At 54.1% G+C, this 17,288-nt stretch overlaps 1 protein-coding gene across 2 annotated transcripts in view; it reads left to right on the forward strand.

The window, feature by feature from the left end:
* Positions 1 to 17,288, forward strand: part of Gdpd5 (glycerophosphodiester phosphodiesterase domain containing 5) — a 75,997-nt gene that overhangs the window by 33,128 nt on the left and 25,581 nt on the right. For both annotated transcript variants that reach the window (XM_050154508.1, XM_050154507.1), the window contains exon 3: positions 5,657 to 5,833. In XM_050154508.1, coding sequence (XP_050010465.1) covers positions 5,717 to 5,833 — 117 coding nt within the window. In that variant the 5' untranslated portion in view covers positions 5,657 to 5,716. The remainder of the gene's footprint in view (positions 1 to 5,656; positions 5,834 to 17,288) is intronic.

Consider the following 17,288-nt stretch of genomic DNA (forward strand, 5'->3'; position numbering starts at 1 on the left):
ATGTGTGTAAGCACCCCAAGGTGCGCTTACCGGGAAGATTCTAGCCTACGTCCATCGTGGGTCTCAGCTTCATGCGTCTGCCTCAGAGCGCAGAGCTATCGCATCTACCCGGGAGAGCTGAACATGGCGTCTCTGCTCCAGCAGAGCTGTCCGGTCTCTCCGGGAGCAGAGCAGAGTCTGACCTCACTTCCTCTTCCGCCCAGAATTCTATTCTGTTTACTCCTCCCATCTATGTTCCAAGCTGAGGCCAAGCAGTTGGTTTATTATAACTTAACCAATGAAATCAACAGATATATGACACTCCCACATCACAACTCAGTGGTTTTTAGTAGAGCCACAGTCACAGAAGCAGTACCACTGATTCTAGAACGTTCCATCACTTCCAGAAGCAGCCCCAAACCCACTGTCAGGTGCCCCATCCCTCTCTCACGCTCCTAGCCCTGAGATTATTCCTTCATCATTTTCTGTTTGCCCGGGCAGATCTTATAAATAGAATCACTTAGTAAGCCGTCTATTTTAAGTGACTCCCTGTATTTACAGTAGCATTTTCAAGATTGGTTTGTCAATCAAGCACCCATGTTCTACTCCTTTGTGTGGGTGTCCTTTCTAGGTAGAGACCCCCTGTTTCTGAGACCCCTGTTCCTCTCATTTGGCCAGCAACTCATCAGTTAGGCTAGCTGCCATGGAGCCACAGGATCTGCCTGTCTCCACCTCCCCAGAGTGCTGGGATTAAGTACACACAACCCTGCCTGGGTTTATTTATTTGTGTGTGTGCGTGCGTGCGTGTGTACGTGTGTGTGTGTGTGTGTGTGTGTGTGTGTGTGTGCATGCACATGCATGTATCTCAGTGCCCCATGGAGGTCAGAGGAAAACTTGTGGGAATCAGTTCTCTTCTTCTACCACGTGAGTTCATTCTGGGGGTCAACCTTGGGTCACCAGGCTGAGTGGCAAGCCTTTGCCCACTGAGCCATCTCACTGGCTTTATGCCCAGCTTTCTTGTGTAGGTCCAGGGGATCAAACTCAGGTCCTCTTGCACACATGGCAGACATGTTACCCACTGAGCCATCACCCCATTGCATACATGAACACTTTCTGGTGCTCTTTCATCTAGCCCCAATCCCGTGACATGTAAAGTAAGGCTCAGAGAGAATGACTTGCAACGTCACATCACAAGTCTCCCTGGGGAAACCACATTAATACTCACGCCCTCACATCTCACAGAAGAGACTGGGCATCACGGTCTGAGGCCTGGTGTCTTACCAGCTGGCAGTCATAGATGGGCAGAGGGGTGGGAACACAAGGCAGGCACAACCAGGAGGTTAAGGTGGCAGAGGACTTTGGAGGTTGGTGTGCAAACCCAACCCCAATACCGGACACTTTCTCCATGTGAGGCCAGGAGGCTGCAGAGCTCAGAGCCAAGTGTTCAGGCAGAACACAGGACTCTGGGCTAGGGAGAGACTTCTCACGTCCCAGAGCTGGCAGAAGCTCTTGGCAGGAGATTTCTCTGGCAGTTGGTTGGTATGAGCAGTCTTAGGAGGTGGCTTGAAGAAATCATGGCTGCTGAGTGGTGCTATTAGGTTTGCTGGGAGGGGAGGGTGGTAACAGGCTGGGGGACAGGAGGAAAGAACCTTGTCTGTGAGTGCAGCTGCTCAGCGTCCAACCAGCGACTTGGTGAGTAGAACTGGTTTGACAAGCTTCTGGAAGGTTCTCTCCTCACTGCTCTGTGCTGGACCCCGGGGTTATGGGGACAGTCAGTTGCCCCATGGGGCAGGCACACATTGTCACAAGCTCCCATGTCAGCAGTGCACACATAACAAAATGGTCCAGGAAATAGTGGCAGGACCCGTAGGCTACAGTAGGTGCAAGAGACCTCTAACTGAGTCAGGGTTCAAGAGAGGCTCTCTGGAGACTACCAGGGTTAGGAGGAGTAACTCAGATGGGGCAGAGGGCAGGCTGGATTGGCAGAGCAGGTCCTGGTCAGTGGGCCGGCTGGTGCAAGTGTACCCTGGCTTTAGTGGGGTTCTGCGCAGAGGTTTGGGAAGAGAAGACCAGGCCAGGGTGGTGGGAGGCATGACTTGAAGAGGGTCTTAGAAGCAGGCTGTGTGACAGAGCTGGGCTCGCGGAGCCTGGGAGATTCCTTCCTGCAGAAAGGCAGGAGCCACTGGCTGCTGTCTTCCGAGGCAGACAAGGTAGTCTTGGCCACTGGCTTGGGTTACCTGGTTGAAACAGGAAGGGGTGAGATGGTCTCTGTTTGGGACACACAGAGGGAATAGAAGGAATTTTCCAGCTATGGACAGGATAAACATTTACCAGAGGCTGGGAGAAGCCCAGAGGTAGAATCCCAGAGTCTTGGGTCTGGGGGTGGGGGTGGAGAGGGGACACCACTCTATTGCTGTCCTTTTGAACAGAGCTATCGTTTTTATTCTTAGGTAAAGTGACCAGGAGGCCATGGAGTGAAGTTGAGGCTTGGCACCGTTTAGCAGGGTTTGAGTCCTTGAGGGGCGTCCAGGAGAAGCTGTTGGTGAAGACGCAGCCAGGTTACAAGGGGCAGGCACAGCATTTTGGAGATTCCGGGGCCATGTGATTACTAACACCAAGGGCAGCGGCAGTTGTGGAGTGGAGTTAAGTGAGCCTGGGAGACAAACTGTGGGTTCTGTGGATAGCAGACCTGGAAAAGTGCCGCTGCCGTGGGTGAAACCCGGACACAGACACTGAGTTATTCACTCTGTTGGAGTTCGATTTGATTTCACTTGATTGTGACTGTGTCCTGATTATTCCCTCTTGGGGTAATTATCCCTTCCCTGACATCCTTCGACGAGGGACCATGACCTGAGAGCTATACACCAGAGTAAACCCTTTCTTCCCCGAGTTGCTTTTGGTTGTGGTGTTTTATCACAGCCACAGAAATCCCAAGGAAGGCACCTGCCCTTGCAGGTTGACATCTGCAGAATTAACCTTAAACACTGCCTCCAGGAAGCAGCCTTGAGCCCTGGCTAAGTACCCGTTGGCACCCTCTCCTTCATGACCTGACTCACACTCCCAGCTTACGGGAGGCAGAGGCAGCCAGGCGGCAGAGGATATCTGTACACATCCCCTCCCTCTGAAGAGCCAGACAAGAAGTATTTTAGGCTCTGCAGGTCACATGACCCCTTAGCGGTCACTTGCCCTATAGTTCTAGTTAAAGCAGCCACAGACGGTGCAAGCAGAGGGGCCAAATGTAGCTATGGTTGATAAAGCTTTATTTATGGATGCTGGGCTTTGATTTTCATAGATTTTTTTTTTACTGATTTTGTTGAGTTAAAAATTTTTCTCTGCTCTCCTCCCTTTCTCTCCCCTCCCCTTCAACCCTCTCCCATGGTCCCCATGCTCCCAATTTACTCGGGAGATCTTGTCCTTTTTCATAGAATTTTTATGGGTCACAAGATATGCTTGTTTTAAGTCCATTTCCCCCAGTGATTTAAAAATGTAGAAAACATTCTTAGGTTTCAAGCTGTACAAAAAACAAAGGAGTAGGCAACTGGTCAGATTTGGCAAGGCCATGGCTATAGTTTGCCAAGCTGTGGGCTAGAATGAGGTCCCTTGGAGCCAGACTGCCTGGCTATGAATTTTAGCTTTACTGTATTACCTTTGTTAGGGGCGGAGTCTCTCTGAGCTTCAGACTTTTAGCGTATAAAATGACTAAGTTTAACTTTGAGAAAGTTAAAGGGTATGCCACTTTGGAAAATAAATTTGGTACTTCTTTCAAATAAGTACCAAATATCAAATACAAGAGTTACCACATGATGCAGAAAATCTATGCCCAAGCTTATCCAAGAGAAGTGAAAATCCACGTCCACACCAAAACAAGCAAAAACTGGTAACAACCTAGAGTATCCTCAACCAACAAGTGGGGGACAGGAGGTAACATAGCCACACCACCGAATACTATTTACCTATTTCAAAACTGGTAGCCAGGAGCGCTGGTGCGTGCCTATAATTCCAGCACTTGAGAGGCTAGTGACAAGTTCAAGGGCAACCTGGGCTACCTGGCCTTGAAGTCTGGTGCTCGGTGTGACGTGGATAAACCTCCAAGAGATTTTGTTAGTAACATGTAAAAGACGTGGCTTGCAAGCGGGTAAGCTCTAGAACTGGTAAATCTATAGCCACTGGAGGTGACTCGGTAGCTGTCAAGCCTGAGGGATGGCCCAGGGTGAGTGAGGGTGCTATTGCCCATGGGCTTTGGGTGGTGACTGGGACAGCGTGACTACTCGGGTGTTAGGTAGGGGTGGTTAGGAAGCAAATACAACTTGAGCCCACACTCTGAAGATGCACACACCGAACACCACACCACACTAGTGCAAGGGTGACCTTTATAGACGTGAAGTGTGTTTCGATAGGAAAACAAGACACCCCTTCCTTCCCGTGGATGCTGGTAGTACTTCTGCATGGGAAACATGGGGACCAGGGCCCCCTTGTCTCAGGATCTGGTGGGGGACTTATAGCCTTGCATCTTAGAGTCTCATCTGTATGTCAGAATCGCTGGTGACATCCACAGATTGGGGCTGAAGTTCCAGTGATGTCTGGTTCCCTGGTCACACTTGATCAACATCAACTCTGGGAGGATGAGTCCTGGGGGAGTTTGGGGGGGTCCAAACTGACAAGCAGCACTGGGTAGCGGCTCATCCCTCAGGGGACCTCCTGTTGTCCTAAAGCCTCTACAGTTCCCACCATGCCGAATGCCCCTTGGGGAGGAAATGCTTGGGGGTGCGGGAGTGGACCCCTGATGCCTTCACGTAGTGTGGGACAGGACAGGCATGGCTCTCTCTCTCTCTCTCTCTCTCTCTCTCTCTCTGAGCCTTGGTTTGTTCAACAGTTGGATGGGTGGCCTTAGGATGGGGTGCCTGCCGCGTTAGGTGACGGTGACGACGGAGAGGAAGCAGGGGTGTGTGACACCTGCATTTCTAATGCTCCGTGCCTGTCAGTGTTTCTGATCATGTGTTCTGTAGTATGTTTATTTTGAAAGTCTGCTATTGCCAGGCTCTGTTCCAGTGACGGGGGAGACAGCAGAGAATTAAAAAGACAAAACTCCTCGCCTTCGTGGAACTTACGGCGGGGTGGGCAGGCAAAGGAAATAAGCAGATAAATTATATTTAAAAACATGACTGAGAAAATAGATCTGAGGCTGTGGGAGGGAGCCCAGGGGGTAGGGGAGGAGCTCCAGGGCTGTGAAAGTCTTACTACCCCGGCAGGATGGTGCGGGAGGCTGGGGCAGGAGGATCAAAGTTCAGGGTCAGTTATATACTGAGCTGAGAGAGATGAAGGGGGAAATGACAGGGGAAAAGAGGGAGGGATGGAGAGAGAAGAAAGAGAGGAGAGAGAGAGGAGAGAGAATGAGCTAAAAACCTGAAAGACAAAGATGGAGCCATGCGGATTTCCAAGGGAGGTGAAATCATCACACTAGGTAAAGGTGGCAAACCTGAAGGCATCGGTGGCTGGGGGAGGGGGGGTAAGAAAGTGGGGGGGATGGGTGCCAGGGACCATTAAGGACGACTCTTCCTCCAGGACCCCATAGAACTTTCAGAAGAGGGTAACCTCCCTGACCTAGGTTATGGTGACTTCTGCAGAACCAAAAGCCTCACCCTTTCCCTAACTCACAACTCTGTGCTTTTTCCCACAGTACCAGTCAGGGGCCTCCATGGGCGCTTGAGGGCTGGGCGCCAGGGCCGCGGCCACGAGCATGGTGAGACACCAGCCCCTGCAGTACTATGAGCCCCAGCTGTGCCTCTCATGCCTCACCGGCATCTATGGCTGCCGCTGGAAGCGCTACCAACGCTCACATGATGACACCACACCGGTAAGCTATCCTGGGATGGAGTCAGAGGCATCCGGAAGCCCAGGGAGGGGGCCCTGGAGCTGAGGGAAATCAGGGCTCAGCTGCCTCTGGTTCTGGATAGGCCGTAGCCCTTCCAGAGTTCAGTCTCTTCCTCAGCAGAATTAGCCTATACGGCCCCTAGCCTCCCTCAGGTGGGAAAGTCAGGAAGGAGCTTGTTGCATGGATGTAGAAAGTGGGGACAACCTGCTCCAGGGACCTGGACAGGAAAGAGTTTGGGGTGATCCTAGGGGGGTCACCCCAAGAAAAGCAGAAGTTCTCAGTTCCCACAGATCTGAAAGGCCAGGTAGGGGTGTCAGGAGGATGAGGAGGTGGGTCTGGCCATCCTGGAGCCCGGGAGCCGATGGAGCCACGGCCTGGCACCAGGGCCCAGTCACCTGAGCTGCTGGCTTGCCAGGCCTGGCAGCAGGTGCTAAGGTGGATAAAGAGGCCTCAGTGCTGGCTTCCTGGGCAGACCGAGCAGCCCTCCTGTCCCTGGGGCGCTGTCAGCCTGTGGATCTGGTTTCTTCTCTGAAGGAACCCGATTCCTGTGTGGTGTTTATCTAAAAGCTTTGCTGCCTGGAGAACAGTTTTTTCTCCTCCCTCTTGCTTGTCTGAACAAAGAAGCTAGCCTCCGAATTCACCAGCTGGCCGCAAACAGGCTGGAGGGTCAAGGGTGCAGCAGCTGAGGTGGGAGGGATGGGGCGGTCAGGCTGCTGGCCTACCTGCCTGCCATCCTCTGTGCTGGAGAGGGATGTAGAGCGAGACTGTGTCCGGAGCCTAGGACCCCCCTGAGGAGCATGGGTCAGTAAAATGGACCAAAACACTTCCTGTAGGAAGGAGGAAACATGGCTGAACAGCGCAAGGGAATGGAAGAGGAAGAGGCACGGCCAAGGCCACACAGTAGCCCCGGCAGTGTTAGGATGGAGCCCAGCCCCCCCCCCCTGTGCCCTCAGCCTGAGCTGGCATCCCGGGTGCCACATGGTATGTCCATTCTCTCTTGGGTAGACACAAGCCAGAGTTGACAGACTAAGGGTCAGCGGTGCCTCTTCCCCTTGTCGCCAGTGTCTGTGAGCTGTGTACCTGGGAGGGAGAGGCGGTAACCTACCCTCTCACGGGCCAACATACGAGACAGGGATGTTAAGTGGCCAGCATGGTGCCACCTGTAAGAAGACATTAGGAGGGCTGGAGAGACTGGCTCAGTGGTTAAGAGCATTGCCTGCTCTTCCAAAGGTCCTGAGTTCAATTCCCAGCAACCACATGGTGGCTCACAACCATCTGTAAAGAGGTCTGGTGCCCTCTTCTGGCCTTCAGGCATACAGACAGAATATTGTATACAAAATAAATAAATAAATAAATATTAAAAAAAAAAAAGACATTAGGACAAGGCACTCCGATGCCAAGCCTCAGCTACTACATCACTGAGGTGGGAAGAGACCGGATTAATGACATCAGCATTATGGGCCATCCGCTTGTTCCATAGCCGTCTGTCCCACTCGGGCCTAGGGCAGGCAGCAGGTCTCTTCCACCCACCCTCCCTGTGACCGGAACCCTGTATGCGCTGTGAGTCAGTGCTGTGCTGACAGGCTCGACTCTTCACTGCTCCTAATGACCCGTGGGTCACGGAGAGACAGAAGCCAGGGACTGGAGCAAGATCACTCAAGTGGTAATAGGCAGCCGAGGTTGTGGAAGGACAGCCAAGCTTTCAATGGAAAGGCCACTGCTTAGGCAGCCCTCAAAGGCCTTGAGTCAAGAAGTGAAGGGACTTGATTGTGACCCAAAGAGGGGTGGAGAAAGTGTGTGCCTGAGGAGTCTAAGCCGTGGGGACACCAGCGTCTGGGGCGCTGGGTATGGAACCAAGGCCGAAGGAGCAGCAGAACCTCAATCCATTCTGTTTCTGCAGATGGCTGAGCTCACCTCAGGGGACCCTAAAGTCAGCTGAGGATGAGCCTCTGAGACTCACAGCCCGCCAGCCCGCTTCCTCTCCTACTTGTGTGAATATTCCTTCTCTCCTTCCTTCTCTTTTCTGTCCCCTCCTGCCACAGATGGCCAGAATGGCGATAGGGCTATGCTGGGCTCCCTTGCCAGCTGGGTGTAGCGAAGGGAACAGAGGGTCTGCTGCGGTCTCAAAGATGGCTGAAATACAGTCGGTAGGGTGCTTGCTTAGCGTGCGGGAAGTCCTGGGTTTGCTTCCCAGCACTGTATAAACCGGGTGTGAAGGCACAGGCGTGTGTAAGCCCAGCACTTGGGAGCGGGAGAAGGAGCGTCAGAAGTTCAAAGTCATTCTTAGTCACTTAGAGAGTTCCAAGCCAGCCTGAGACCCTGCCTCAAAACAAGAAGCCACTGCTGGCTCTGGGGAGCAGGGAGGAGAGGCCTCTGCAAGGGGGTCCTCCCTCACCTGTGTCTCAGCCCGTGACACGGGTGGCCGTGAGGGGATGAGTCCTGGAGCTAGGAAATAAGGCAGATGGGTCGAGGTAAGAGTTAATTAACATGTTGAACACCTGCGAGCAGGGAGGGAACGCTTGACTGCGTGTAAATGCGAGAACATGCGAGAACGAACGTCCCTGCTGGCCACATCTAATTGTGCACCCATTTTACAGAGGGAGAAAATCCAGGCACAGAGCAGTTGTCCCCGAGGTCACGACAGACCCTCAGCCACGGTGTCTGGAGGCTGCAGGCTGCAGAAAGATTGCACTGATGTCTGGATAATGAGAGCACAGGGGGAATGGGCCAGGAACAGACGCAGGACGTTGCTTGAGCAGGGTCTGGGGCGAGGGAGGGTTGCTCTCTGATGCCAAGCTGGGATCGCCAGTGGCAGCCTGCTCAGACCAGACTGTCTCCCAAGGGAGCGCTGGGGATGAGCAGGGTCCCAGAGCTGGGAAAGGAACCCCTCCTCCATGAAGGCCACCCTTCTGCCCACTCCCAAGCCTTTGTTCACAGTTCACGGCAAATGGAAGAAGGAAGCTGGGAGCTGGAGATGGAATTGCCTCTCCTGCTGCTGGCCGAGGGTGTGGAGGGTGCCTCGCCCGACAAAGGCAAGGAAGGGAAGAGGAGCTTTTTATAACTGGGGATAATTAATTGGCTGTTGTTTGTGACTCATTACTTTAATACTGCCAATTAAGGACTCAGTGAGACAGAGACTGTTCTCAAGCTGGCCCTGACCCTCCTCTCTCTGTCACCCCTCCCCCAAGCCCCTGGGTCCCCTCAAGGCAGCAGTGTCAAAACCAGCACCTCACAGAGAGGGATTTAGGTCAGAGGCTTGGAGGAACTTCCTAAACTAGACACCAAGAAGCCAGAGTATGGTAATCAGCTGCCTTGCAAGTCTGTGCTAAGCTTGCCTTTTAAAAGCTGTTTTGACTTTAATTGATTCCTCCTGGCTTGTGGATGGAGCGCCAAGAAGGAGTGATTTATTCAAGCTGAGGGGTCCTGGGCACAGTGTGAACCCCTGCTCATACCCCAGCTCCCCTCTTCCACCTCCAGTGAGCTAAACGGGGCTGTACTTACGGATGCAATCAACAAACCTATTTTGGCACATGCGCACGCATCACAGTTGCGGCTGACCCGGTTCTCTCCTTCCCTGAAAGGGAGCCCAGGCTGGCGAGAGCCAGGGGACTGTTATGAATAGACACCCAGATCACCCAGGGAAATCAAAGCCAGGTTCATGGGTTCCTGGGAGTGGGTGGTAAGCCAGGGTGTCTGTTGCTCCTGACTGGTGTTTGGGAGGGGAAAAATCATTGAGCTTCTTCTGGGAAAGGGAAGCAATGCTACCTGGGAGAGACCTGAGCCTGCAGCAGTTCTGAGCAGCCCGGACTTTAGCCTGGGGTCAAGCTGTGCAAAGGCCCCAGAGGTTACATTGTGCAGAACCCTCTGAGAGCCCTGGAGAGGAAGGTCAGGGGGCCAGAAGAGAGTTTGGGGAAGTGATGTGTCTGCATGTATGTGTGAGTGTGTGCATGCGTACGTGTGAGTGTGTGCGTGTGTACGTGTGAGTGCGTGCGTGCATACGTGCAGGAATGTGGGCAAGGGGAGAGATTCCACAGACACCTAGGAGGTCCAATCACAGGCTGACCTAGGCAGAGCCCTGGAAAGAGTCCCTGTCATCCCATAGCTCTTAGTCTGGGAAGCTGGAGGCCACCCTAAGAGATGCAGCCTGTGCTGTGAAGGCATGGGTGAGCCTTTGAGAAGGGAATGGCAGCAGAGGCGGGCAGGCAAGTCAGTGCCCCCAGCTCCAGTGGCCTCCCTCTTGGGGTGGAACTAGGTGATGGCTCCTTTTGCCATGTGGGTCTGTCCCTCCATTGCCCTTCCACACCGGCCGTGCCAGCCTTACTGTCACAGCGTCTCCGTGTTCCAGGGAATCTGGCCCTCTCAACACAGAGGCTTCGCCTGCCTGTCCCAGTGCCCACTGCCTCCCCTTCTCCTAACTAGATGTCTCTCCACCAAACCAAGCCATTGCTTCCTTCCCTGTCATGTGAGCTCTCAGAACAGTTTGGGCCGGTGCTAGCCATAAGGACTGGGATTTCCTCAACCTTGCAGTGGATGCAAAGCCTGGCTCAGGCTTGGCAATGTGTGCTAAGAGAAATGCAGAACACACAATGGTTTGGATAGTGGCTGGTGACTGCCTGGAGGGTATGCCTGCCATCTTGCTGACTCTTGGGGAGATGGCACCCCCTGAGTTCTTGAGTGTTGGGGTTCTGGAAAAGGAAGACACACATGTATGATAAGGGGCTTGCTGGATTCCAGGCCTGCCTGCCTGTTGGGCTGCTGGCTGTGGCTGACTCAGCCCTTGGGTTCTCACAGACCCCCCTTGAAGGCTGAGATTGGCTTTGTCTACAGGTGGACCAGAAAAGGGGAATTTCCCAGCTTCCTGTCCTGGCAGTCTTGTGGTTTGATGCTTGGTTGGGGTGTAGGTGTAGAGAGACTTCAGGGTTGCCCTGGTGATGAAGTCTCTTCAAGCAGATGCCAGGATATAGTTGGATTCAATCAGATGCAGCTGGACCCTCCTTTGCCAGGCAACCGCATCTCTAACTCTGCCCTTTCTTCTGACGCTGCTAGGGCCCTCAGGTGGGCCCTGGGCCTCTCAGCCTCAGTCTGCTTGCCAGTTAAACGGGTTATTAGATGTGTACTTGTCTAATTATTAAACGGGTACCCGTGTACCTCCTGTCCCATGTAAGAAGAGACCCTTCCCTAACCTTGAGAAGAATGCATCCTCCCTACAGATGCCCCACGAATGGCTTTCTCCTTTTGATGGCTACAGGGAGAGTCTAAAGGATGAGGGATGACACTCTGGGCTTTAGTTTTCTACTTCTATAGTGCGGTGGTATAAGAAGAAAATGGGAGAGGGTCTCCTGGCATCCTTCACCTCCTCTGGAACCGATACGAGCAACACCTAGGTCCTAGCAGGTGGAGGCCCGGACCGCCCCTTAGGGAGGGTGTGATCAGTGGCCCGTTCTCAGGGTCCTCCAGCTCTGCTTGCCTGAAGAGTGGGCGGGAGGAAAGAGAAGTTGAAAGCTGGGCCTGATGATCTCCTCCTATCTAATGGGCTGCTCTGAGGGCGCCCTGGCAGAAGCAAGGACAGACAGAGGCCTAACTGCCCAGCCTTCTGTAGCCTGGAGAAATAAATCCAGCCTCTTACACTGCCAGGAACTGGCTGGCAGTAGGATTGTAATAATCCCCTCCCAGCTTGGCCCTAATGCTACCTTCTATCTCAGCCCTACCTAGCTGCCCCTCCCCCAAATCTCCTGGGCACGAGCCAGCATAATCCTGCCGGGCCCGGCTCTGCTTCCCAGGAACTCCTGCCCTCTTCCCAGCCCGCATTTCCTCCATCCCTCATTTGAAACTTGGTGATTTGGGCATGGGGCAGAGGTGTCCCTGGATGCCGGGAATCGCATGATTCTGGGACTCCCAAGCAGAGCTGGACCATGTGAGATACGGGGGCAGCTAGGCTGAACAGGTCAGCTGAAAGGCAGAGTCGCACCACAGGAAGAAGGCTTGCTTCTGTCCAGACAGGGTGGAAATCCAGAAACAAATGTGCAGACACCAGAGAATCTGCCGTGTGGTAGACTGAGGTGGGTGTCCTTGCAAGCGTCCTGTAGCATGGGGACGTTCGTGCAGCAGCATGGGAGGTCTTGCCCCTTACCTCACACCAGCATAAACTCCAGATGGACTGAAATGTGGTTTCCCTATTCTCAAACTTGTCTTCTATTGGGAGAGCATTGAGGAAGCTGTTGGGAAAATCAGACTGTCTGGGAAGATGTAAGTGGAAAGACGCTTGAGGCTTTGTTGGACTCTGGAGGTAGGCTCTGGAGGCCTTCTTGGTGTTTTGCCATCCAGAAGGATGGGCGGGGCTCAAGGCTGAGCACTCCCTGCTGTAACTATGACTTTAAGTGTAGTGTCTGCTCTCAGCCGCTCTCCTCAAGCACAAAGGCGGAACCAAAGAAAGCAAAAAAAAAAGGGGGGTAGACCCGATGATGTGAAAACTTAAATTGGGGGTCTGAGGTGGAGCTCAGCTGGTGGGGTGCCGCGTTTGCTAAGGTTGACATTCAGTGCTTTCAACACCGTGTAATTCTAGCTCTTGGGGGGTAGAGTCAAGAAGATCAGGGGCTCAGAATCATCCCTAGCTTAAAAAAATAAGGGTGTGTGTGTGTGGACGAGATGCCCCAGAAGATACAGGCACTTGTCACCCAAGCCTGGTGGCCCTGAGTTCAGGCCATGAAACCCAAAGTGGAAAGAGAGATCCGATTTGCTAACATTATCCTCTGACTTCCACAAATGCACGTGGCGTCCGCATGTGCCTGAGTGCAGACACACACCTAGATAAAAATTATTTTAATCTAAAAAATTGGCCATAAGAAGAGAAGCCATTTCCCTGAACAAGACCTGTCTGCTCTGTCTGTCTCTGCTCCTTCCTGCCCAGATGGAGGCTCCTCCTCCAGGAAGCCCTCTGTGCCTGTTCTTCACCTGTTGCTTGCAGGGAGCTCTTGGGCAAAGCCTTGACCCTCTGAGTTTGTTTCTTCTGTGGCCAGACAGGAATAATTACTTGTCCCGTGCCTTGTTTCCTTGAGACAGTTGAGAATCACAGAGGCACCCAGGCCTGGTTGCAAGTTCTGGCTGACCAGTGATGTGTGTTTGTTCTTTGTGCCCCTAGGCCAGTCACTTTCCCTGTCTGGGCCTTGGTTTCCTGAGACCATCACACCTGCTTTGCAGAACTGTGGGACTGAGATGTAGAGACCCTTGTCCTCATGTCAGGAAGAGCTCCTCCAGGCTCTGTCTCCCAAAGCTAGGGCTGCAGCCTGTGTGAGAGACAGGGTTATGTCGGGGACAGAGCTCCTGGGGCCCACAGCACATGACCTCCCGAGCCAGGTCTGACTTCTTGTTCTGTCTGCCTAGGGCTGCCCACCCTGGGCCTGCTGCAGGTGATCTAGCTTGCTGTCCTCAGCAGCAGGAGGAAGAGTTGGTGTAGGGCAGGAAGGGGGAGGGCGAAGACTTGATCACTGTCTTCACGTAATTAAAGGGCCGTCAGACGCGAACGGTAATTATAGGAACCAGGGTAGATCTGGCGACTTACAGCTTACACGTGTGTAATCGCTGGGGCCTGGCAGCTTTCCTGTGAGGTGGTGGTGACATCATCTCTAGGAACAGGGGAGGAAGCTGAGGGTTGAGGTGCTGAGTGCGCGGACAGTGGGTAAAAGGGCTGGAATTAAAGCCCAGATGGGCCATATACACACACTGGTCTTTTGACCCCACTATTGTTTGAGCCTTTTGGTTGGATTGATCTGTGTGATTTCCATCGAAGGGGGTGGTTTTAGCTCCATTGGAGGGAGTCAGAGAGGCGGAGAGAGAAAGGGGACCAAGGTATGTTTATTGGAGCTCTGTATGACACACCATACCTGTCCTCATTCTAAGAGCAGGAAGCTGGGACGTTAACAGGTTGGACATCTGTCTCCAAGGCTACTCAGTGGTGACCATCCCAGTAGTCAAACCCAACATGGCCAAGTGTCTGAGCCTCCCTACTGGTTATGCTGAGGGTCTAAGAGGGACAAACTTTGGGGGCTCTCCCTGGGGCTGCCTGGGCTGCAGCAGGCTGAACTGGGTACACAGGAGGCAGGAGCTGAGCAGGACATCTCAGGCTCTAATATCTATGATTCTGGGTCATCAATGCTGCAGGGTGGGGGGCATCCCCTACCAGGCACTGTCAGATCACAGAGTTCAGAAGCGGGGCTCTGTCCTGTCTGGGTACCCACAGACAGTGACGGGCAACTGTGTGCACCCTGGCGGCAGTCAGGGGTTCACGGGAGCTGCTTGTGAGTGGAAGCCAGCAACAGCAGAGTCGCCCCACCCCACCCTGCGTGCTCCCCATGATCCCTGTGTCTAGTCAAGTGTGGGGTCTGTCAGAGCCTGGATGCTAATGAGCTCTTTCTGTTAGCAGGGTCCTGGAGTGCAGAAGGCTCTGGCTGGGGGTGGACAGTGGGAAGGACAGGACACAGGCAAGGATGGCCACAGGCTCATCAACAGGAGGCAGGGAAGAGAAACCACCACCTTGGGTGAAATCAGCCCGCTGTGGCCCTACGGCCACAAAGGGGCTCAGCTCCTGGAGGACCAGGGCAGGAGTGGGAGGAGATGAGGCAGGACCATGGGGCTGGGACCTTGGGGATTCTCTGTCAGGTATCACCCCTCGGCCTCCATCCCCTGGAACGAGATTACAGAGTGCTTCCTGGCCAGGCCCACTCCCAGCCCAGACCCCTTCTCTCCAGGTGGCACAGGCCTCCTGCTACCTGCCACCTGTGTGAACACAGGAACTGCCATTTCACAGAGGGGCCAGTCCCCAGCTGTGTGGGAGGCTGGTCTGTTCCTTGAACCTGTCCTCTTTGCAGCTCACAGTCTCGCATTCATCCTTTCTTGGTTCCTCAGACTGTGTTCCAACATGCTGGTAGGCCCTGGGGACCCAGGTCACAGCATGCCCCATTACTCCCCAAGGAACGTGTGACCTGGTGAACTCCCCTTTATTATTTACCTGTGAGCTGCTGGAAGCGGCGCTGCTGACTGGACAGCACCCTTCCAAGGTAAGACTTAGGGTTCCTATCCTATAGGTGAGTCCTCCAGGCTCTGAGAACCCCTGCCCAAGCTGCAGAGCTGCATCCCCGAGACATCCTTCCCATCTCTACAGATGGGTGCAGTTGCTGCAGAGCTGCAGCCCCGAGACACCCTTCCCATCTCTGCAGCTGGGTACAGTTGCTGCAGAGCTGCAGCCCCAGACACCCTTCCCGTCTCTGCAGCCAGGTGCAGTTTCTGCAGCCCTGAGACATCCTTCCCATCTCTACAGATGGGTGCAGTTGCTGCAGAGCTGCAGCCCCGAGACATCCTTCCTGTCTCTGCAGCTGGGTGTAGTTGCAGGGCAGGTTGCTGAGTGCCAAGAGTCAGCACAGGATGTGTGGGGGTGGGAGGCCATTGAGGGTTACGGGGACACAAAGGCATTCAGGAGGAGCCAGAGTTTAGGCCTGGGGGTACAGCCTACAGAAAGGGAAGAGCTAACACTCGGTCTGGGGTTGCCATACAGAGACCCAGAGGGGCAGGACAGGTTCAGGGGAGCATCTCAGAACTCTCCTACTTGGTGACCTCTCTGACTTCTACCTGCCCACATTGACCCCCTTGACTGCTGTCTGCCAGATGACCGTAACTGTCATAAAGCTACACGTGTGTGGTGACTGCCTCGGGTGGTAGGGCACAATGGCTCACCCATAGGTGACGTGGTCAGCAAGGTCCTTCCCTTTCTGAGCTACCATGAGCTGCAGCACCTTCCTGCCAGCCCCTCTGGTACAATGCAGAGAGACAGAGGACCAGGGCCTCAAGGCTCACTGGCATGGCACTGGCCTCAGAGGTGAGTGAGGCAGTGAGCCCTCTGTCCACCCTAGGAGCCCAGCCCTGCCCCACTCACTAATGGGCAGTGCACACCCAGGCCTTTCTCCTTGGTGATTCTCCCTGACAAGGCCCATTAGTGGCCCCAAGAACCTCTGTATCAGTGGGACTGCTTGGAAGCCACTTCCTCTGCTGCTCCTGGCTTTCCTTCCCCATCCTATCTCTTCCAACCCCTGCCATTCAGTTTCTTCCTCTGATTGTTCCTGGCATACCACCATACACCTCTCTCCCTCCTGCACTGGGGCCTCTTCTTCCCCATCCGACAGTTGTCTGTGGCCTAATGACCCCCAGCTTCTAAGGGACTTTAATCACTAGGTTCCCCAGCCCTGGCCTCTGAAAAACGAGGTTCCTAGTTCCTGGTTTCTAAGGCCCAGCCCCCTCCGATCATGCCTACCTAGTGACTCTAACTTTGACAGTCCCCAGCTGATGAGAGCCTGCGACCCCTCTTGTGTGCCCTGCCCTGCCTCTCCATACTGTAGGGATATGGCCAAGTGAGCCCAAGACCCCTGCCTGTCCTCCTTCTCCACCCTGGGCCACCTACAGTTTTGGCCTCCTGCCCTCTTATCGATGCCGTCTGGAGGTTTGTGTCATGCTTGCGGCAAGTCCGCTGCCCTCTTTATACCTGGGCTGTTTGCCTAGGACAGGTCCCAGTAGGTTCAGACCCCCCCCACCAGAGACTTCCTCTGCCCCAGTTGCCCCCCCCCCCACCAGAGACTTCCTCTGCCCCAGTTGGCTGACTTGGGGTGTGCCCTGGAGTCTGTGGAGCTGCGGCCAGTGAGAGTTCACGCTAGATGATGTGATAGGAAGGTGGGGTATGCCATACTGAGTGGGGGCCCAGTGTCAGAGGTGACCTGGGACCTGCCAGCTGGACTCCAGAAAATTAGACATTCATGAGCAAGTAGGAGCTGGAGGCAAAGGGCAAGACTGCCAGAGGGACTGGACCTAGGGCTGGTGGGCAGGGGTGGGGTAGAAAAGGTGCAGGCTCTGGGGAGGAGGGCTAGTGACTCTCCCAGCCATCTTAGTGGCCCCCGAGGTCCTGTCCCCACAGGAAGACAGTGCCCTGCCTCCCCCCACCTCTCCCTCTGAACCTGGCATAGCCCAGGCGTGGGAGAAATGTCACCTTCATATCCATGTTTACACACAGAGCAGGGTTAGGCCCAGCAGTCCCGCTCTCCTCATGACTGGGAGTGGTGACAACAGCTCACCCAAACATGGGTCACCAACTTGAGTGACTCGCCCTGATATGAAGGTGTCCGTGTGTGCCCAGTTGTGGCTTTTCCGGGTTGAGAACCTCTCCTGCATGGTGGCAGGGGGCCATTCATATCAAGCTTGTGCTATCAATGCCACTATTGTATTAGTTTACAGAGGAGAAACAACCACAGAGAGGTTGTGTGACCTCTAGAGGCGCACAGCTTGTCAGTGGTGATGGGGATTTTAGATCCCTAGGCTGTCTGGCTCCAAACACAACATTTAGTTACTGAGGTGGGATGGAGGGGTTCTCGGAAACTAGGGGATGTCTTTTCTCCTCCTG

Source organism: Alexandromys fortis, unplaced genomic scaffold, assembly GCF_014885135.2.
Source record: "Alexandromys fortis isolate MF-2015 unplaced genomic scaffold, M_Fortis_MF-2015_v1.1 scaffold_77, whole genome shotgun sequence".
NCBI lineage: Eukaryota > Metazoa > Chordata > Mammalia > Rodentia > Cricetidae > Alexandromys > Alexandromys fortis.